This window comes from Penaeus monodon, chromosome 1 (assembly GCF_015228065.2).
Source record: "Penaeus monodon isolate SGIC_2016 chromosome 1, NSTDA_Pmon_1, whole genome shotgun sequence".
Classification (NCBI taxonomy): domain Eukaryota; kingdom Metazoa; phylum Arthropoda; class Malacostraca; order Decapoda; family Penaeidae; genus Penaeus; species Penaeus monodon.
Genome location: NC_051386.1, coordinates 59,295,430 through 59,317,929, shown reverse-complemented (window position 1 = coordinate 59,317,929; position 22,500 = coordinate 59,295,430). Strand labels below are relative to the sequence as shown.

General features: G+C 44.7%; 1 protein-coding gene across 4 annotated transcripts in view; it reads left to right on the top strand.

The window, feature by feature from the left end:
* The window catches only part of LOC119574777 (AT-rich interactive domain-containing protein 2-like), a 50,509-nt gene that overhangs the window by 20,984 nt on the left and 7,025 nt on the right, over positions 1-22,500 (top strand). For 2 of the 4 annotated variants that reach the window (XM_037922127.1, XM_037922128.1), the window contains 12 exons: positions 10,317-10,483; positions 11,314-11,532; positions 11,909-12,345; positions 16,419-16,606; positions 16,762-17,017; positions 17,142-17,345; positions 17,491-17,736; positions 18,036-18,205; positions 18,588-18,954; positions 19,063-19,497; positions 20,193-20,309; positions 20,470-22,302. In XM_037922127.1, the coding sequence (XP_037778055.1) occupies positions 10,317-10,483; positions 11,314-11,532; positions 11,909-12,345; positions 16,419-16,606; positions 16,762-17,017; positions 17,142-17,345; positions 17,491-17,736; positions 18,036-18,205; positions 18,588-18,954; positions 19,063-19,497; positions 20,193-20,309; positions 20,470-22,302 (4,639 nt within the window). The remainder of the gene's footprint in view (positions 1-10,316; positions 10,484-11,313; positions 11,533-11,908; positions 12,346-16,418; positions 16,607-16,761; positions 17,018-17,141; positions 17,346-17,490; positions 17,737-18,035; positions 18,206-18,587; positions 18,955-19,062; positions 19,498-20,192; positions 20,310-20,469; positions 22,303-22,500) is intronic. The other 2 variants (XM_037922129.1, XM_037922130.1) reach the window with 2 other exon arrangements.

Here is a 22,500-nt window from a genome sequence, read left to right as displayed (position 1 = left end):
CAATGAAAACGCTCCCCCCCCCGTACCCCCAGCCTCTTTGTACCCGCCTTAGTCAGGCGTCTTCTGAGTCGCCAGCTGCCCTTCCTGCAGCAGCACGTACCCGAGGCACAACAAACCACTGCTGGAAAGACCGACTCCCTGGTTTGTCGCCACCCCGCGGCCCCTCTACGACTTAGGTCTCCGGTGCTGAAGCCTGTTTCAGCACAACCCGCATGAAACCACCAGTCTTGGAGCAGCCACAACATCCCTTCTCTACAGTATAAACACCACGTCCGCCCCCCTCCCCCTCCCCCACGGCGCTGCCCGCCATCGCCACCGCCACCAGCTGCCGCTTGTGTTGTGTAGCGAGGTATTGCGTATTGATCCGGTATGTCCGCGCGGGCCCTCCCACCCTCGTCACTTTCCTTCCCCCGCCCCTTCCCGGCCCCTTCCCCGGCCCCTTCCCCGCCGCCGTCCTCCGCCGCCTCCCTTCCGCCCCCCCCCCGCTCCCCGCTCCCGCCCCTCTCCCTCCCGTTGCCGCTGACCAATGCAGTCTATGTGACGCTGGTAGACTCGAGTAATTCGAATACTTCTGATGCAGGCGCGGCGAGGGGTTTCCAGGGCGGCGGTGTCGATTGGATGCGTCAGCGTGGCTGCTTAAAGGCCCAGGTGGCAGGGAGGCCCCTTTCCCCTCCCCCCTGTCAGTCCCCCTCTGCTCCCCTGCCCGCACCACACGCACCCTGGCTCTCACCCACGCCCTGCCTTGATCACTTGTGAATAATTTACAGGAAAAGTGAGGCGTGTAACAGAAGAATTCGCTAAAAGCTACCACGGGGCCATGAAGGGGTGCGGAGGACCTTGGTGCCGATGCCGAGCCAAGGACGGATGGAAATGCTTGACATTGCTGTTGTCACTTCTGCCCGAGCTGAGGGAGCAAGGAGCATAGGCTGAGTCAGGATACCTCTGGTGCCCCGGTTACCGGGACCAGCAACAGATGCATCTCGTTCCGGTCACGACTCGCGTTCCAGTGGAAGTCGGTTAATACTGGCTGGTAAGGGCGCCGGGTGCCACGGGCAGGAGAGCCGCGCTAGGTATGGAAGGCCAGGGTTTTGCTGACCAAGCTTTACCATTTGCCCTCTGAGAGAGGTGGGGCGCCTGTGCAACAGTAGCAGTGGTTACCCCAGCTGTCGCGTCGCATTACGCACGGAGGAGTTCTGACCTTTGCTCTTTCCTCTCGGGCATTTAGTGCCTTTTTAAATTTGCAGGTGTTTGGCGAGTCGTCTTGAAGGAGAGTGCGAGCGCAGCCGGGATGCGACCGTGGATCCCGTTCATTTGGTCGGGTTTGCAGTCAGAACGAGTAATGGGGTAAAAATAGATGATTGTAAACTCAGTTCATGTGCCGTTACGTATATCTCCAGAGCCATTTAGAATAATATGCTCTATTGGTCATTTATACGATAGTTGAGGCCCCTGGAGACCAACGATGCGTGATGAGGAAGTGGCGCAGGTGATGAGTCGAGGGCAGGACCGCCTTGGTGGCCGGGATGCTGCTCACCGGGGGGACCAAAGTGTATTTTTAGCATTCCTCTGCATCTCGGCGCGAACGTGTTGGAGGTGAGGCGGGTTCGTGTGTTTACTTGTCAACGTTGGGTGCTCTTAGTCCCCGCCCTCCCTCTCGCCTCCGATGGCCCCCGCGCTCTGAGAGGGAAGCGTGTCGTCACTCTTGCTACTTCGCTTCTACGTACCTTTGTTTCTCTGCCTCGTGTCTGAAACCCGTTCAAGCACGGTGTAGGTGGGAGGAAAACGCGTGGTTACGGCATCACCATTGCCATAAGCTAATTAACGAGGGTTCCAAAGCTCTTAGCTGCTGGGCTCCTTGCAATGCCTCACAGCGGAGTCATGCAATACGTGGAAAGCAAAAGGAACACGAGGACACGAACACCAGCTGATGTATTGGGCAAGGGACGTCGGCAGCCGGGCTGCTTTTTATTCATTCACGCGTCCTCCGTTGGCGCGGGCGGCAAGAATCTTGAAGGATGTTCACCCAGTGTCCTTTTTTAGTCAAGGGGAAAGACTCGGTTTTAGCGGATTTTTCCGTAGGGAGAGGACTCATTTCATTATTTTAGGGGAGGAGGGGGAGAGCTATGTAACCTTCTGAAGTATGCAGTTGAAAGTATGAAGGGATTATTTAAGCCAAGGGAGATAAGATCATGACCCGATTTCTTGGTGTAGGAATGAAGGAGGGAGAGAGAGAGAGAGAGAGAGAGAGAGAGAGAGAGAGAGAGAGAGAGAGAGAGAGAGAGAGAGAGAGAGAGAGAGAGAGAGAGAGAGGGGGGGGAACCATGGTTTCGGTGACACTGGCGGTGTCGGCGGTGGCGCCGAGCAAGATGTGGATCCTGTTGATACAAGGCAGCTCGCACGAGGCACAGTCAGTAGGAGGCACTGGATGGAGGGCCGCGGACACACCGGCTCAGCGTTCGCGCGATGGCAGGGCTCGGGCGCGGGGCAGCAATCGGGCGGGACGGAAGGCTCGGGCCGCCGCCGAGGACTTGCATTCTCCATGAGAGATTTATTGGGAAAAAATAATGGCCCCATCAATGTGTAACTTGGGCGGCGGCCAGGACGGAGAGTGTTTCTCGAAGGCGGCGTCCGCGGCCGGCGCTTGCATGATTCCCCCCCGTTTTGATCGAGGGAATAGAGGCCACAATGAATGGGTATGGTTATGGCTCTGCATGTGCGGCCGTGCTGAAACCTGTAGTGAGTGCGACTCCCCAGGCGCACGGTGCGACTGCGGGTCGGGCTGTTAACGAGCACAGGTTATTCGTGTTCTGCAGGTTGGAGAAGGCAATCCGGCGGCGGAGGGTCTTGGTTGTTGGTCGCCCTGACATTGCTTTGACATTCCATCACAAGCCTTGATAGACTTATTATAGTGTGAGAGTGAGGTCCCTCGGTCTAGTTGGTTATTCTGTGTAGAGTATCAGCTGGAATTGAGGGCTTGGAGTAGTAAGTAGAAGACGTTTCTGAGCAGGTAGCGGTGTGGTGCCCCCCCCCCCCCAGCCTGGGAGCGTAGGCCGTAAACCATACATTCATCCCCTCTCGCTTATTACACTCCCGAGCGATCGTCTGCGGCGCTTGACCGTCTTCACATGCCCCCCCCCCCTTCACCCTCCCTCACGGGTCTTGGGAGCGCCGTTGGTATATTTTAGGGTCGAAATTGAAGTTGTTTTTTTATTGAATTCTGTTTCTTTATCTCGATATTATCGCGATATGATTTCCCTCCGTTTCGTGGCTCGCGACTACGTGTGGAATCGAGCGCGGCTTAGCCTGTGTCATCGGGCTTGGGTTCACTTCACACCCAGTAGTCCCTGTGCCATAGGGAGATGATTGATTGGCATATCAATCCGGCCGAGGAAGCAGCGGGCTCGCGCATACCTCCGACGCTTACCTGCAGAGCCAGGTAACCGCCTGACTTCCTGGTGTCACTTGTGATTTGGGCATGAACTTGAAAGGCTGTGGGCGCGGGGAGCAGCGTCTCCCCTATGTCTGATTCCCGTCCTTTGTCACACGCGGGATGCGGGGCTTCTGGCCGGAGCATCTTATTCCCGCGGCCTCTGACATGTTATGCGGGCTAACACAGGGGTTGCTGCCCCCTCCCCCCTTGGCTTCGGGGTATGCGCTCTGTCGCATTTTGTTACTTCATACAACGTACCTTCCCCCGCGGGAGAGGGGCTCACATGTCTTGCCGATAGGCTTGGCCGCGAATCCACGCCGGCATATCCTCCCCTCGACCTCTTTATCATCACATTGGGCTCTTGATATCTCATCCGACTTGCATTTTTTAAAACGGCGACACCTAAGAACTTGCAACCCTTTCTACTGTTCAGCATTGAAGGGGAAATTCCATTGCCCTAATGCTGTGGTGCACCATAGACAGTGCATTTCCCCCTTCTTTGTAAACAAAGTGTGTTAAAGCTATGAGCACAATATTCCCCATATTTTATCAACATTATGTATGACAACGACAAAGAAAATCGGCGGCCATAGGAAGGAGAAATGGAAATGTTTTGATGTTCCGGGAGATGCGGCAACAGTGGCGGGTGGTGCTGATGGCTGCGGTGTTGCGCTCGCTGAGGCCCTGGGTGTCAGTGACCCTGCTGTCTCTCGCCCAATCACAAAGCGGAATCTGTTTAGTCGCGCGTTCTTATTGGCTGCAGCGCTGCCCTTGTCGACGGACGCCGCCAACCAGAAGTGAGAGTGGGAGTGGCGGAGAGTTTTCATTGGCTGGAGGTGCTGACACTTTCACATTTTCGGCCGTCATCAACCCGCATGAAGTTTTGCGCCAGACTTCAGCTGTCGCTCATTATGTATCATAATATATTCCATTAATGTTAGAAATATAGAAACTAATACGGCTATCCGGTCACACAGAGGAGTTGTCGGCTCCCAACAGTCCTCCCCGCGACATTTTTGATCGGCGCAGTTGCCAGTCCCCCTGCCCGTTACCTTATTTCACGGCATAAATAAAATCTGGTTTATCCACCCGCTCGAACTAAAGATGGTGGACGCTGATGCATAGTTGAGGAAGGTGGGCGTCACATTAAAGAGGAGAGGAGGAACAGGAAGTAGGGGAAAAGAGAGGAAAGGAGAGCGCGAGGGTGGGTGGGTGGGTGAGAGAGAGGGTGAGAGAGCGAGCCGGAGGTGGGTACAAGAAATACTGACGAAGAGGTTACTGTAAGGTCGCAGCTTGGTGGGAAGGAAGGAGGGGGGAGGGAGGGACGGGGGGACGAATGGTGGAGAGAGAACAGGCGATGAGGGGGGAGGGGGGAAAAGGAAAGAGAAAACAGGCGGTGAGTGTGGAAAAAAGAGAGGCGGGGGGGAGGAAAGAGAGAAAAAAGGCGGTGCTGAGAGCGGGAGGAGATGGAGGAAAGAAAAAGAGAAAACGGGCGAGGAGAACGGGGGCGAAATACGGGCAAGGAAACGAAGGGAAGAGGAGACCGGGAAGAGTAGGAAGAAAGAATGGTGGAAGACAAAAGAGCGGGAAGGGAGAAGGAAAAGGGGTAAGAACAAGGCTTGGGAGCAGGAAGATGAGGGAAAGGGGGAGGCGGGCAAGGATCGTGGCAAGAGAGGGGAAAGGATTGAGGAAACCCGTTTGGTGTCGGGAGAGCAGAGGGTGTTATGTGAGGTGATTCCAGCTAGGGGGGGTTGTCAAAGCGGGCGCGAGGAATATAGAAGGAAAGAAACGGCAAGACGTATTAAAAAAAAAATAAAATAAAGAGTAGAGGGGAGGTTGTCGAGGTACCAAAGCGGAGGAAGCTTTTGCCCTCTGCGTACGGCTTCGTGCTAAAGGGAATGGACGATGGGACTCACTCCGAAGGCCAAGATAGATGGCCATGAGTAAGGGCTTCAAGATGAGTGATAATGAATAATGGCGGCTAAGTCAGTTGTGGATTGACTGCGTGACATGGTCGCGAATTTTCGTCATTGTTATTTCCGGAAATGTTGACATGTAACGGGGGTGGATAAGTCAGTCAGTCTCTCTCTCTCTCTCTCTCTCTCTCTCTCTCTCTCTCTCTCTCTCTCTTCTTCTCCTTCTCTCTCTCTCTCTCTCTCTCTCTCTCTCTTCCTCTCCTCTCTCTCTCTCCCCTTCTCTCTCTCTCTCTCTCTCTCTCTCTCTCTCTTTCCTCTCTCTCTCTCTCTCTCTCTCTCTCTCTCTCTCTCTCTCCTCTCTCTCTCTCTCTCTCTGTCTCTCTCTCCTCTCTCTCTTCTCTCTCCTCTCTCTCTCTGTCTCTCTTCTCTCTCTCTCTCTCTCTCTCTCTCTCTCTCTCTCCTCTCTCTTCTCTCTCTCTCTCTCCTCTCTCTCTCTCTCTCTCTCTCTTTCTCTCTCTCTCCTCTCTCTCTCTCTCTCTCTCTCTCTCTCTCTCTCTCTCTCTCTCTCTCTCTCTCTCTCTCTCTCTCTCTCTCTCCCCCCTCCCCTCCCTCCCTCCCTCCCCCTCCCTTTCTCTGACTTGCGTGTGGATTCTCCGTTCCTCCGTAAATATTGGTGGACGTCCGCGTACGCACCGGCAGGCCGCCCGCACGCCCCCATACACGTTCGGTTCTCGCGGGCAGTCAGTGCCGTGCGAATGAAGAAACGTTTAGCGAGCGACTTCCGGGTGGAGGCTCCCAGCTCGAGTGTGCAGGGACGGACATCCTCCCGCCTCCCTCGTCCGCCAGCCAAGCGGGACATGCCGTGACTCATGCTGGCCCTGCCTCGCCGCCCTCAATAACGGGGCCTCCCTCGGTGGGCGGAGACTGCCACAGTACCACCACAACCACCTGAGGCCGTGCCCTACCCTCACCCTGGTCGTGCCACCACCTGGCCCTGGCCGCACTCGGGTTTCTGCTTGGAAGGAGGGCTTGTGGGCTGGCGGATAGGTCGCTGGGGTAGGTGAAGGTCGGGGCCCTGGCAGAGGCAGCAGACAGCGCCAAGGGCCAAAGTGTCCACAAAGGAACCTCCTCCTCAGGGGGCGCCATGAGAACGGGCTTGAGACGGGTAACCTCCGGCGTCCTTCGTTCAACCTTAGTGGCAACCCTGATCACTGATAAACGAAACCTTAATGTTCGGTTTTTCTTAACTTATCTCGGCCAGGATAAAACGACCGTTACCTACAGTGTATCTCCGGAGATATAAGTTTTATCTGATATGCCGTCTGCGGCGGGTAGGCGGCGGCCACTGGTGAAGGACCCAGGGTCGGCGCATAGGCAGATCGATGGTAGGCCACGTGGTGGGCCTTACGTTTCGGCACACTTAGTCGATCTCGCCGTACCACCGCGCTCGACAACGTTTTTGCCGGGGAAGGGGCGGCCCGGCAACGTGTTGGCTCGGGGGGGGGGGGGGGAGTCCGCGCGACGTGTGCCCAGCCAGAGATCGGCGCTATTATAGCATCCGTCGGCGCATTTTCTTGTCTTGGGACGGGAAAAACTTTTCCTTCTGTTTTGGACCCAGGTTTTGGAAGCGAGCAAAACGGTGTATGTAGATTGTCAGAGCATTTCAGCATCCCAATACACGCTGAATCTCCGTTTACGCCAGAGTGACTTTCCAGACAGTTGTCACTTAACATACCAGCAGGAGTCGCTCAGTTCCCTGCAGTTTGTTGATAATTATGCCTGTCCTGAGGGCTTAAGTGTTCCCCAAGGCATCTCCATCCACACAAAAGAGCCTGTCGCAGTCTCTTTACATTTTTCCCCGTCTCATTTAAATTATACCAGACTTATGCACGGGGCCATGCCACAAACGTGAGTAGTAGCATCGAGCACTCGGGGTGAAATGAAAAGCCCAAGGACCTTAGCGTTATTTTGCAGATCGAGACAGACTTGTACGCTCTCCTGTGGCCAGGTGGTGGGTGGGTGGGTTAGGTGGGGCTGGAGTTGGGGGTAGGGGGGTGTCGAAGCAACTGTTGCTGCCTCACGTGCCATCCACACCACTAACCTTACCTTCCGTTTGTTTCTCTCTCAGGCACTTATCGTAGGGATTAAAAGGTAGAGGGAAGGCCGGTTGTATGAGCCGGATATTTTCTGTGGAAGGGGGCATGATACGTCGTTCTTCTGTTTGTTTGTTATTTTGTTTGTGTTGCAAGTTTGATCACGGTTGAATTGCTGTGGCCAAGTACAGATTAGTTTTATTTTTTTCGTTTTAATAATTATCTCGTAGCCTCATCGACACCACGGCCACCATTTGATACGTGTCTTGATATCAAGAACTTCAGGTTCATTCGAAATTCCTACCGGTATATTGTATGCTGTGCAGGTGTCCAGGAGTAGCTTTCATAGGCGGCCTTTTCGTATCAGAAGTCTATACCATCATGCCGAAACATCTGTTAATGAGAATTAAGCCGAAATATTTCTTTTAAGCCATTTTATGTCGGGAGTAATGAAAAGGTTTGGGCGGGAGTGGTGACCAAGCGAGAGGTACCTCCTCTCGTCCTGGGTGGTGGCCATGGGGGAAGAAGTTGGTAGAGACAAACTTTAGCGAATAAAATAATCACGACGACGGCGATGCCGAAGGGCGCCGAAGATCAGAGGCGTTATCGGGAGACAGAGGGCGGCAGGGCAGGTGCCTATGTGTATGCGAGTGTGCGTGTGCGCGTGTGTGCAGGGCTGGTGCGCCATGTGGATGTGTGTACTGAGATTAGCGCGGGGCTGCCTCACGTGTGCGCGCCAGGGCTGGGCTGCGGGAGGCCGATCAATACTCTGTTCTCTTCTCTCTTATCTTCCTCTTTACCTGTCTCTGGAGCCCCTGCATGCCTTGATTTCTATAGGAATATTAGCTTATTTCGCCCAGGAGCTTAGGCCACGTAGACGTGGAATGGCTGGACAAGGTTCCATGGGAAGCGGAGTAATGTGCTTACGTGTGAGCTAACCTGCCCACTGCTGGCGCCCCTGCCTCTGTTGCTGCCGCATGTCGTGATATCAAACTCGTTCCTATTTTAATGTGATGCATGTCACTGATGCTTTTCTATGAGGACATGAAGCTGCATCTATACGGAGCGTATTTGTACATATTTAGTTGTATAGTTCCAAGTCTATGACGTATGACGCAACGATTAAAACTCGTTTTCTTTATTTAGTTGCCGCGTCTGAGCCACATTGTCAAAATGCCCTAATATTGCTCCGTTCAAAGCGAGAAATAAATGCAAGCTTTGGATTTTTTTAGCTTGGATTTCAGGCGGAATTCGATCCGTGGGTCATTTTAATATCACGCATGCGGGGAACCCCACACTGAAACCCCCGAAACGCGAAACAAAGGGTTATGTATGGACGGGAGGAGCCATTTTTAGCTTGTGTGGGTGGCGGGGAAGTAGATGATGTGTGCGGCCCTCGTAGGGATGATGGGTGCTTGGGTGAATCATTTCGAGGCAAATTTCGAACGGCCGCATGCTTTAGGGAGCGGCGTCCGGCTCGATTGCATTATTTGGGTGCTGCTTGGAGCGGTGATCATGATTTAGGGATTGATTGGGAGTCTGCCAATTTTCATCAGGGTGGCTATTTAATTTATTCCTTGGGAGGGGGTACTTGTATGGGGGCTGGGGAGAGACACACACACACACACACACACACACACACACACACACACACACACACACACACACACACACACACACACACACACACACACACACACACACACACACACACACACACACACACACAGACGGATGTATGTATGTTTGATTTGCGTGTTTACTCTTCCATAAATGTGTGTGTGCCGTAAACGTGCACCAAAAATAAGGAGAAAAACATTTGAAAGGGAATGATGAACGCATCTCGAGTTATCAGGAATAGGTGGTGGTTATGTTTATGCCACGCGGGTATTTTTTACCGTTGGTGTTGTGGGCAAGGTTAGGGAGAGGGGAAGAACAGGTATATGCTCATGAGGGATGCTTTCCCGGTGTTCATGATGGGGGGCGGGGGTGGCGGGCCGGCTTCGGGAAGGCGGCCACGGGGAAGAATTACCCAATGTTTTTCTTTAGCCTTACCCGGGGAAATCTGGACGGGTAATTGGAACACAAATGGCATTTTCCCGGTTTTGAAGTAGCCGTTAGGAATATTTAAATGGCTTATTTCTTGCAAGGAAATTATAGGCTATGCAAATGAAAATGGACTTGCCTAATGAATATAACTTTGAAAATACACTCAGGCGCTTTTGATTATATATCACATATACATGAATATATAATAAATGTGCGCGCACAAATGCACGCACATGCACAAGTACACCAAAGGCTAACAAATGAAAGCATATGCATACAGATAAGAATACACACACTCACTCACCAAATGTCCTCTGTATGGTATGTTTATTGAGCAAGTATTTATAACCCATTGATGCTGTGGATACTTGTTTTAATAGGCTTCTTTATGCATTGTTATTAACCTTATTATTTTCATTTTTACAACTAGCAGCACTTTTTAAATGTTTGAGCAGTACTATTATTATTAATAATAGGAACTTTTCTCTAAGAATTCAAGGAATGCGGTAAACAGGTTGAATCAGATAGACCTGGTGATTGGCTCTTTGCTGATTAAGTACTGAAGCATCTATGTGTATACACAATTGATATTCATCCATGTATACATGCACTTACCCCACCTACTAGAAATAAAGTTATGGTGGTTACTTTGTAAGCAGTTTATTAAAACAACAATGGTGTTCCCAGCTGTTAAATATCAAAGATATTGAGTTGTAAACTCCTTCAAGATCCAGTATTTCAATTGTCATTTCTGTTAATTAATAGTAAGTGAATAATGGTATTTATATGAATATCTTGATGCATAACAAGCTGTTTTTGTTTTTCCAGATACCTTGATGCATATGAGCGTATCAATTTTCTTGGCGAAGATGGCGAAGAACGTGGGACAGAGATGGACGACGGGGAAGACTCCCGATCCATGCGAGCCAAACGTACAATCAGATCTCTTAACACTGTGCCTCTCTCATATAACCACCAACAGCACAATGTTGTAGGTAAGTAAGGGGGAGCAGCTGTGATAAGAGGGTGTGGAAAGCCTTTTTATCTGGCACTGGCTGGCATCTTGTATATTTGTATGTGTGGAGGGATATCTGCTTTCATTGTTTGATTTTTAGAGCACTTCCAATTTTTTGTAATGGATTTTCATACTTTTTTGAATAATGGTATTGTGCATATATATATATATATATATATATATATATATATATATAATAGTATATTATAAGTATATATATTATTATATACTATATATTATAATTTATTATAATATTATATTTATTTAACATAATTTAGATTTTATACTTAAATTATTAAACAAATCTTAAATATAAAGATATTATTTAATTTAATATATATTCATATATCATTACTTAATTAATATAATTAATAAGTATTTATACATGATATTGATCATAAATTAGATACATTTATATACATAATAGTATCAATTTATCTTGCGAATCATATATACTACAAATACACATCATATGCAAACGTACAAATCATATCGATATCTTAAACACTTACTCTTCTCATATAACCACCAATAGACAATTATATATAAGTAATGGGACACTGTGATAAGAGGTATGGAAACTTTTATATTCTGGCACTGCTCATACTTGTATTATTGTATTGTAGATATAATCTGCTATTTCATTTTTGATTTTTATGACACTTCCAATTTTTATAATGATTATTCATACTATTATTGAATAATGATACTGTGAATATATATATATATATATATATATATATATATATATATATATATATATATATATATATCTGAAGCTCTATTTTATGTATTTTGTCTCCCCAACAGAAGCTATCAGAGTTGGTGCTGGACTGTCTTCTGCACTATACAGGCCTTCTCCATATGATAAGCTCGCACTTTCCCTCATCTCGCCGATGCCCAATGAGCATGACTTTGCCTTCAATGTGTGCACCATATTGAGCAACGAAGGACGCCATGTTCTGCAGCTTGGTCAGTGCCCACGATTGGTGGAGCACATGCTAGCCCATGCTGGTGTATACAGAGACTGTAAGTATATTTCTAGAGGTTAGAAGGTTATTGGAGTCGTGGTTTAATTTTGTTTGCTATTAAATGAGAAATTGTGTGCTTTATTGTAGTATTAAATAGTTGATATAGAAGCCAATGGAGGTGTAGATATTTTATATTTTATTTGTTTATTTTTCTTTATTATAATATTTATAAAATTATTTCAGTGTTAAAGGGTCTTTGGTCATTACAGATTTTTTTTTTTTGTAAAGTAGGAAATTTATTTTTAATTTTTATGATTTTAAACAGTTGTACTTTTGCCCTTTTTTCATCAGCTCGTTTAACATTGCATAAAGGATTGATTTTGAAATTTTCTGCTCGCACAGGTTTTTATTCTTACAAAATGTTTCCATTTCAGGGGAAACGCAGAAGTATTTCTTGACAAACTACAAAGAAGCAAAAGGCCGGAGCCTAGTGCAGTTCTGGATTGATTCAGTGGAAGATCGTACAGTGTTAGACTTGCTGACGCCCGAGAGTTTCGAGAAAATCAGTAGTCGAGCTTTGGACACTAGCAAGACAGTTGAATTGGAAGAAAATAATGGTGCTATAAATAATAATATTGCCCATAATCTTAACAGTGATATTTTGGAAACTTTAAATAATAAGGAAAATTTTGTACTTGAAGGAACCAGTGATTTCTTAATAAATGATTCCTGTCTACTAAGTGAATCAAAATCAGACTTAGTGAAATCAGTGAGTAGTGGAAGCAGAGAAGCATTTGATGAAAGTGACAAATTAACAAGTGAAGAAGCACAGCTTTCAAAGAAGGACTTGTTATTAAGAAGATTAGAAAAGGTAAGATTTTACCCCCTTGTGGATAGAGCAACCAAATGCATAGTTAAAGTATTTAGTAAAGGATTCCATGTGTTTTCCTAAGTGGAGGGATGGTTGGCTGTAGATGTATAAGCATTATTAGATATTAGTTTAGGTATGTAACTATTATTAGATATTTGTTTATCCTTTTTAATGTCCTTAAAAGTTTGATTTCTAGGTTACTTGGGACTGCATTGTATGAGCTGAGGACTCACTTACCCTTGTAGTTATAACACAGTGTGCTGAAATGTTAAGTCTCAGTACTTGGGGAGAGACTAGGACATCCCTTGTAGTTTTGCAGAGATGTGCTATTATACTGATTTGTGGGAAGCATTGAAAATTCCTCTTGATGTTGCAGTATTGCTTGCATTTAAGATGTGGATGATTATACTGATTAGTGTGCTGGGAGTCCAGTTGAACATTGGTTGGTTGTTAATGGGATGTAAGCAGAGCATATCCTATTCAGAGTTTCCAAACAAAGTTTTATTGTTTGCAAGTTTTTATATGCCAGAAATTATATTTAAAAATTCATTCTTATGTTGTTTGTCGTAAATTTCTTGTTGCCCATCCCTCCTGAATTTGTAAGAACTCAGGTGTAGCAGTACTATATTGCCCTCTTTTGCAATAGGTCTTATTTCCGTTTGATTTACGTTGCATTTGTTGAATCTTCTGCTTTCCATTATGATGATGATGGGTGGTTGGGTGGTGTCAGTTGCAGTATTGTTAAGTCTCACTTTATGAAGAGTACTTGTAAGAATACTTCCTTGTACCACATTACTTTTCCTGCTGTCTCTTTTTAAAGGCTTAACCCTGTACTTTTGATTTATTATTGTTAATTACTTTGATCTTGTTCCCAGTAAAGCTTTGGTCATCATTCTTCTTGAGATTAAGGGCCATTCTGGGGCTATTTTGGCAGTGTTGCCAAATTTGCTGGCTATTTCTTCCACCTCATAGTACATTATATTACTAGTAGTTGCTATCTTGCTGCAACATTTAATTCAATATTTTTTCAGGTTTTGATATTACTTGTTACTGATATATTCTTACTTGTATGATTCTTTGTCATTTTTGCAGTAAAAAAAAAAATCTCCAACAGTTATTTGAAGACTATTAGTTTCTAGTTTGCTATTTATGATAATTCTTTATAACAAAAAATGACCAGGCATGTAGGCCACTCATTGTTAGTTTTGGTATAGCTGTCATAAAGTTCAAGGTCAAGAATTGATTACTGGAATGGGCAAATTTTGTGTGTGCTACAAGGCCATGCAGCTGTTACTCACCCATCTTTACTACTACCTCTGTCACAGTCACAAACACAACCATTAGCTGTTACCATAATCATAGCCATAACCATTATCATTACCAGTGTCATTGCCACAGTAAGTAGTAAATATACTGAGACACCAATACTAATACAACTCTCATGAATACATCTGTACTAATACAACTCTTAGCTCTTATGAATACATCTACAATGTTCAACTTTTCTCTTGTAGGTATTTCTGGCAGGTTCGAATGGTAGATTACTCTAATCTAATGCAATAATAAGCCCATAGTTAAGATTAATTTATGTAAAGAGAACAGTATTCATAAAGCTAATAGATGAATACTCTAGGGTGTAGGTTTCTCATTCCAGCTTGGAGAAGTAACTTGAAATATGTAAAATGCTTGTTTTTTTCCTCTCTCTTCTTTTGAATCTTTCTCTTTTCTTTAGAATTGAAGTCTTGCTTAGGTGAACTATGGTGCCATGTATTAATTATTGTCTTAGCACTGTGATGGGGGTATTTTATCTAATCATTTGAGTAATAAAATCATTTAAGCTGCTTTTGCCTCCACTGTTTCCATAACGAATGTGATTACTTCAGCTGTTATAGAGAATATATTTTCTGATGAATATGCCTGTTACTGTGACTTTTATTACTTTGATTCTTATCATTCACACCTTGTGTACAAAGCTTAATATTTATATTGCTATGAATTTAATTTTAACATACCACTACTATGGTATGTTTTGACACTTGCTCCTGAAGTATAGACTTATTCTACAGTGGAATTAGTGCTTGTTTTGTACAAGTTTTGAATATCACAGTTGGTTTTAGACATGTATAAATTACTGACTCTAGAATGATGATTTTGAAATTTTTGTATTTTATATATCTATGTATTGTAATGGGCTTCAGTAAATTGCATATAGTTGATGGTATATCCATGATCTTTGTCAAGACAACTCTATCTGTAGTCCTTGGAACTGCAGTTCCTTTGCTTTTTCTTCCCCAAGCTACAGTCTGATCCTAATTTTGCCCTGAAAAATTTGGTATTTCCCTTAAAAAAAAAAAAAAAAATTGATTTTACATACCCCATAGAGGAGTGTTCAGATTTTACATACCCCATAGAGGAGATAAAATTATTTTTTTACTACTTGCCAATAATCAATTTATTGGAATCATTGTGAATATGGCAACTGATAATTGACATGCATACATAATACAAAGTTTTCTTTTGTGTATATATATATATATATTTCAAATATATTTTTACTCCAGCCATGAGGAGGGAGGCCCTTAGAGAAGGAGGGAGGGGAAAATGCTGGGGTTAGGTTGGAGGAACCTTGGCAGAATGCATCAGATTTAAATTCGCACGATGTTCCATTATGGAAAGCAATTGTTTGTCTGTGACAGCTTATCTGTGTGTTTGTGTAGAAGTGATTTTGTTTCATTATTTTGTATATTGACCAATTTTCAGAGACATAGGGGTAACAGTTTATTTATCTGTTACTAAGTTTTGTCCATTAATTAACTGATAAAGGTTCTATACCTTAGTCCATTTCCTTCTTGTTAGTGCTCTTGTTGGAAGATGTTACAATATCAGATGTGTAGTATGTTGTATTAACTTTAGTCAGGCTGAGAGTGCAGTGAGAATTGACGAGTGCTCAACATTTTTTTAAAGAATATTGCCAGACTTACATAAAACTGTTAAGAAATGCAAAAATCTAGTCAGAATAGCTTTTGCTGTATCATGAGATTTGACTACATTAGTGCCTTTTTCTAATAATTTTAAGGATGTTTGGTTGATGTCTTGAATTAGGGTAAGGGACTGGATGATTAGCTTGATGGGGGGGAAGGCTTGTGAGTGATAAATAGTATCTTGCATTTTTTTTTGTGATGACGATTAGTGTTTTGTTTGGCTTTAAGGGAGGAAGGTGTAGCACCCCTGTCAAAAAGCAAACTGAAAATAATTATAGATACCCCCTCCCCCTTCTGTAGATCCCTGATCTTATGATTATGAGAATGGATCATGGAAATTTTGATGGTCATAGTGCTGTGTGTTTGGGTTAAATGTATTGACTTCATAAATTTTTTTCGAGATTACCACTTCACTTGATGTGCTCCTGTTTAAGAACAGCCATTTTTTATCTTTTAGCTTCTGAAGATAATGTGTGTGCTTGCTATAGGAGCATTTACTTAGTTGGTTTTAAAATTTACATTCAGGATATTCGGCTGGAGCTAAGATGTAAATCTACTCCTCAGAGAGATAGGTTTATATTTCACAAAATTTATGACAAATGTGCAGAATCTTTCAATAATCTTAATTTAATCTTAAGTTATTTTGAAATTGAACTGATTAATGGAAAGAGATGAAGAAATGGGTTTCATTTGGCTCTTCAGCAAGAGGTTTACTTTGTCCTTTTGATTAATCTGTTAATGAGAAGTTAATTTTTTGTACTAATCTTCATGGAGTGCAGTTATTTATATTGTAAATACTTTCCAGTGGAAGAAGTGAAAATCCTAAAAGAAAGTAACTGCTAAAGTTTGAATTGTGTTAAATCTTTGATATTCAATCATATATATAATGTAATTTATAGCAAAAGAAAATGTTAGATTTAAGTATGTAAGGTTTGAAAGAGCTATGGCTCATGCAATTAATGGCTCATGCAATTATGGGAGACTGTTAGCAGTAAAGATTGTACTACTGTTCTGCTCTGACCTTGCATAATTCTCGTCTTTGCAATTGCTTTTCAAAGAGGTAAATGTAGTAAGAATCTATTTGCTTTCCAGGTTTTAGAGATTGAAGGTAGTGACTTAAAGTTGGGAAAGGAAGATGCAGAACTATTTCATCTGGGAAGAGATCTTGGACAGCAGGATGGAGAGGGGACGCGGATCAGCCAGATCCTGCATATCATCCGTAACTTATCCTTTGAGGAGCATAATGTCTCTTCCCTAGCCAGGTCTCAGACATGCCTCAGGTATGCTGTGTAACAGTTCTTCTGACATTTATTGGTTGTTTTCGCATCTCTAGTGTTTAGGGGTGGAAATATGACACTTGTTTTATATTTTGAACTTCTTTGCAAAATGTTGATGTAGTAAGAAGTACTAAATAGATTTTATTGTATATTTTCAGGTTCTTAGTTTTGTGTATGTGTTCACAATGGGGTGGACTTGCAGTGAATGCTCTGGATACCTTGGGTAACATTGCACCTGAAGTTTCTCTGCGGGATCCAAAGATTGACTCTTGTACAGCATCATTGCTAACTCACATCTGCAATGGTGTGTCCTCTCCAGATCGAGCATTTGTTCTCAGGTCTCTGGAGGTCCTCAACAAATTAGCCATGAATGATCCCAATGAGGAAATTCTCAATAACAATATTGATCCTGCTGTAAGTCCCGTCTACATTTTCATCCAAATGTTACTACACTTTGTGTCTGATATTCAGTTTTCTGTTAGTTCCTTGTATTTTATTTATTTATTTTTTAAATACTAATGGGTGATTTTGTTTGCAGGTGTATGGACAAATATGTAGATATCTTACCATCCATGACATCATGCTGCTAATTTACACCTTAGAATGTCTATATTCTCTGTCATCTCTGGGAACACCTGCTTGCAATGCCATTGTCCGTGCAAAAGGGTCTATACACACACTTATATCCTTATTGACGGTTGAAGCCCAAAGTTACGGACCAGAAGCTTGTATTGGAATGAAGGTCAGTGTCTGGTTTCTTTGTTTTTAGTTTTAACTTAATTGGGTATGGTTTGTATTGACATTCTGTGTGAAGAAACATGGTTGATTGTATAAGGTCACGGAAGAGGGAACAATCTGTTCAATTGTATTTCTTTTTGTATTCTCAGGTTGTGGAGACAGTTACTGGTGTAGTGAGTGAGCCAGAGCCTGCAAATCCACCACCACCCACACCGGCTGTGACACCAAACCTGCCAACTCCTACGATCACAGTGCAGACGGGTACTGTTGTCCCAGCCACAGCCATAGCTGTTGCTGCTCCTGCACCACCGGCTGTGCAGCAGGTCACTCCAGTCACCCCTAAACCTCCTATCACACCTATTACAGGGGACCCAAAGAAAATAGCTAGCAGAATTGTAAGTTGAAAGGATTTATTACTTTTTCATTTTACTAATGTTTTCTATATTTTAGACTCATTTTAGGTTGGCATAATTCAGCCATGAAATACTTATTTGTAAGAGGTGTTTGTGTGAATATTTCTCAGTTAATATCAGCCTTGTGGTTCCCCCCCCCCCCCCCACCTTTTAATCTTTTTCTTGTTCTGCCTTCTCATTTTATTATGTCATTCTTTCCCATTTTGGTCACTCAGGAAGGTGGGCCATGTTTATATTTAGTATATTTGGTCTTATTAATAGTTCTTTAAATTCTTTTGCAGGTTCCTCCTGATGTTGAAGAGTTTGTAATGGAATGGGTAACAAAAAATTACGAAGCTGCTCCAGGGAAAGCCATTGAACAGGCGATTGTTTATCGTCATTTTGCAGCTTCAATGCAATCCTTGGGTCGTAAACAAGGCTTGAATCCAGTCCTATTATCAAACTGTGTCCGGTAAGATCATGATGAAATTTTTTTTTATATTCCCCCCCTCTTTCTCTCTTCAGTATAGAGATGTATATATATTTATATGTAAATTTCTCTCTCTCTCTCTCTCCCTCCCTCCCTCCCTCTCTCTCCCTCCTCTCCTCCTCTCCTCTCTCTCCTCTCCTCTCCTCTCCCTCTCCTCTCCTCTCCTTCCTTCTCTTTCCTTCCTTCCTCTCCTCTCCTCTCCTTCCTTCCTTCTCCTCTCTCCCTTCCTCTCCTCTCCCTCTCCTCCCTCTCTCTCCTCCCTCCCTCCCTCCCTCCCTCCCTCCTACTTTATATGGATATATCTGAATTAGTAAGTACCACACACATCAGGTTTATATTTATCTATATACTTTGTATTTTATAGGAAAGTTTTTGGAACTGGTGTTGGACCAAGTCGAAGACCGGTGGATGACGGTGCAGAAAAATGGCATTATAATGGTATCAGGAGACGTGATGGTGTAGTAGTTCCACCTGTACCCGATAAGAAAAAGGGAGGAAGAATAACAACAGGGACTGTTCCAATGTACAGTCCCACACCAGTCTTGCCAGCCATTAACACTGTCGGTAGCCAGGTGTCAGTACCTCTGACTGGTTCAACAGCACAGATAGTCACTGTATCCGCTCAATCTGACGGCATTGTGTCCCCATCGTCGCCTATCCTGAAGGCCCAGCTATCTGCACCCCTCAGACCGTCCCCACCTCCACCTCAGCCTGTTGTAAGAGGAACTCAGGTAAGGAAATTGTTTCATTTAAAATGTTACCCCTTCTTTTTGTACAAAGTCAGTTATTTTTACACAAAGGTTCTCTGAACTAATAAGGGACTTGTATTTACATTGAAGGCCATGGTGACTGGTACCATGCCTCAGGGTGTGTTTAGCAGTCCACAGCAGCAACAATCCCAACAGCAGTCTCCTCAGCAACCTCAGCAAACCAACAGATCAGATAATTCAGCCCTTATCAAGAGTCTTTTGGCCAACAAGGTAACTCCTGTCGGAGTAGGTCAGGCAGGCAGCATGGACCCACTCCACCCCCACCAGTCTCCCCACCCACGGCCCCTCCTAGTTTCCACAGCACCTCAACAACAGCCCAGGGCAACAGGGAGTGCAGGATCCTATGTCCAGGCACTATCTCAGGGTCCTCCAGGACCTCTGGGTACCATGCTCACTCAGACAAGCATGAGCTCTAGCCCTGGGATGCAGGTTGTGGCTGGGGGTTTGGTAGGGGGTCTGGGTGGCCAGTATGGAACACACCAGCCACCAGTATCACCAGCACAGGTAACACCAGTGTTGTCAACTTCCACTCAACAACATCCAAGCTCTGATGGTGAAGGGAAGCCCTGCTACTGCTGCTCGACTGGTGCTCCCGCTGCCCTCTGTGGCTGTCCTTCAGCTTTTGGTGCCTGGTGCTGGCCTGTATCTCTGGTCTTGTTCCTCCATCTTTTGTGAGGGACGGTGGTGGCGGCGGTGGTCATATGGGATTGATTTGTGTGTTTGTGTGTGTGGATGTGTATGCTAGTGTGTGTGTTGACAATATTGCATGTTTTTCATGCTTCTGAATGCAGTGGTTAGCACTGATAAACCACTTTTCTCTTTCAGAATGACTAATATTGCAACCTTCTGGATGGATAAAACTAAAGGAAATTAACTGCATTATTAGTGTTTTGATTTCTTCTAACTTTCCTTACTTTGCAGATATAAGTAGTTTTGTCTCACATGACTAATTTACACTAATGTTTGCAGCAAGTGATGAATTCCTTAACATTTCTGACTGCATCTCACCTGCTCCGGACACGGCTTTATTAAACCTGTAGCATTGGTTTTAAATTTAACAGAAACTGTACAAGATTGTAAAGATCTTTCCCTGACATTCTTATATTGGAGTTGGTGCCAGTTTGTTTTGATTTGATTCATATGTAATTTGCATGGTTGGTTTTAGTTTGAGTATTTGAAGGTTCCCTTTCCTCTTTCAGGTGTCAAGAAACCTGCAGAAACAGCAGTTACAACAGCAACAAGTAGATAACAGCCAAGACAGCAGCAGTGACTCTCAAGTCAGAAAAACCTCATCTTTTAATGGGATTTGTAATGAGGTAAGCATGCATATATATTTATATAGCTTTATTTCTTGCGAACAAACTTTATTTAGTATCTTCAGTAATTTAAGTATCCATTTTCATAAGTATTCCTATATCTTGGAAACTCTAACCTCCCCCACTAAAATATTTGCTTCCTTCCTTTCTTCTCAAACAGATTAAAAGATGTGAAGATGACTCAAATTCCTTCTTATCATCTACTCTTAATGACAAAAAGGTAACAAGTTTTGAAGGAATTCTACAAAATGGATTAAAATCAGAGATTGATGTGAAAGAAGAGGAGGTGAACGATGTCTCAGAGACCAAAGTAAAGAAAAATGTGTTAGCTGATCTGCTTGAAAAGACAGTTGGGGGAGACATACTGAATGGTGTGGTTGATAGAGACTTGAGAATCAGTGACAAGGGTCTAGAGTTTGTTAATCATGGACAGCAAGTGAAAGTAAATGGTCCAGTGGCCACAAATGGACAGTCTAGTAATGAATCGACCCAGGGGGGCATTAAGAGACCTGCAACTCCTGATAATGCTCCAGCAAAGAGAATTGCTATCGAAGACCCAAGAGGAGCTCCTGGCATGGATAGCCGAATAACATTATATGTCAGTCAGAATGGAAGTGAGAGTGGTGAAGTTATATCTCAGGGTCACCAGGTGGTTTTGAGTCAAGGACAGCAGGCTCCTTCGGTGAATCCTAACCAACCACAACAGATGGTTGTAAGTCAAGCTGTGCTTGCTGGGCAGCAAGTGGGTACAACTCAGACGATGGTAACACCTCAAGGTCAGGTGATTCTCCAGCGACCAAGCACACAGACTGGAGTCATTGTGCAGCAAGGTGGGCAGATCCTGACACAAGGAGCAGCTGCGGGGCAAGTTATTCAACAAGTCATCCAACAGGGACAGTCGGGACCACCACAGAAAGTGATCCTCCATCAGGGTCAGCTTGGGCAGGTGCTGGGTGGGCAAGTTATTCTTTCGCAAGGTAGTGGTGGCCAACACCAAGTGATGGTGCAAGGAGGTAATAATATTCAGGGACAAGTGATAATGCAGGGTGTACCACATTGTCAGGGACAAGTGTTTGTGCAAGGAAGTAATGCGCAAGGCCAATTTGTTGTGAGTGGGAATCAGAATCAAACTGTAGTGGTTCCTGGAACACAAGGACAACAGCAAGTTGTAGTGTCTAGTGCGCAAGGGCAGACTATGATCGTTGCAGGAAATCAAGGTCAGCCTGTTGTAGTAAGTGGTCAGCAAGGAGGAAGTGGGCAAGTGGTGGTGCCAGGAAATGTTGGAGGTACAGTCCTGCTAGCACCTCAGCAACAGGGGTCCACAGCGAAGACACTTATAATTTTACCCAACCCAAAGATGGTTATCTCTGGTAACCAGCACCAAGGGGGCCAGGGCCAACAGCTGGTGCTACCGAGACAAGTGGCTGGTCAGCAAGTTGTGCAGGTAGTTTCGTCGGGAACTACGGTACCTGTTGCTACTGTAACCAGTGCTATGAGAACAGTCAGGGCAGCCACACCAATAGCAGATATGCGTGCCACACCAACTCCTCCCCCTGTCCAGTTTCAGAGTAATAATAGTAACAGTAATAGTAATAACATCAGTAGTAGTTCAACTACGGCAGTGTACAGTGTTCAGACACCAGCTTCCTTACCTGCTGCCATAGCACCTGCCCCAGCAGGTCCTACAGCTGTCCCAGTGTCTCAGACCTCTGTGAGTCAGGGGCCACAGACACCCCACGTTCCTGCCCCGCAGGTGCTCTCCTCAGGTGTTGCAAGGCGCCCAGGAAATCCTAGTGGCTTACAGTACATATGTGAATGGCGGGGGTGCAACCAAGTGTTCAGCAGTGCAGGCCAAGTATATCATCATGCATGTAAAGTGCACTGCCCTCCTCACATCCCTGAAATACAGTGTGGATGGTCTGGATGTGATACCATGACAAGAAGGAGATTTAGTGCCATGACGCATCTTCACGACAGACACTGTAATGAGCAGGTAAGCCAATTTCTGTTGTTTGTTCATACTTTTTTTGTTTCTTTCTTTCTTTCTTAGAAAGTGAAATGTTTATTCTGCTCAGTTTGTAATTTTCATTTATATTGTAAGCTGTATAATGTTATTTTTATTGGTGTACCTTAGGCAAGTGTCTGTGAATATTTAAAGGAAGAAAGTAATAATTGATAGACATTTCTTTAG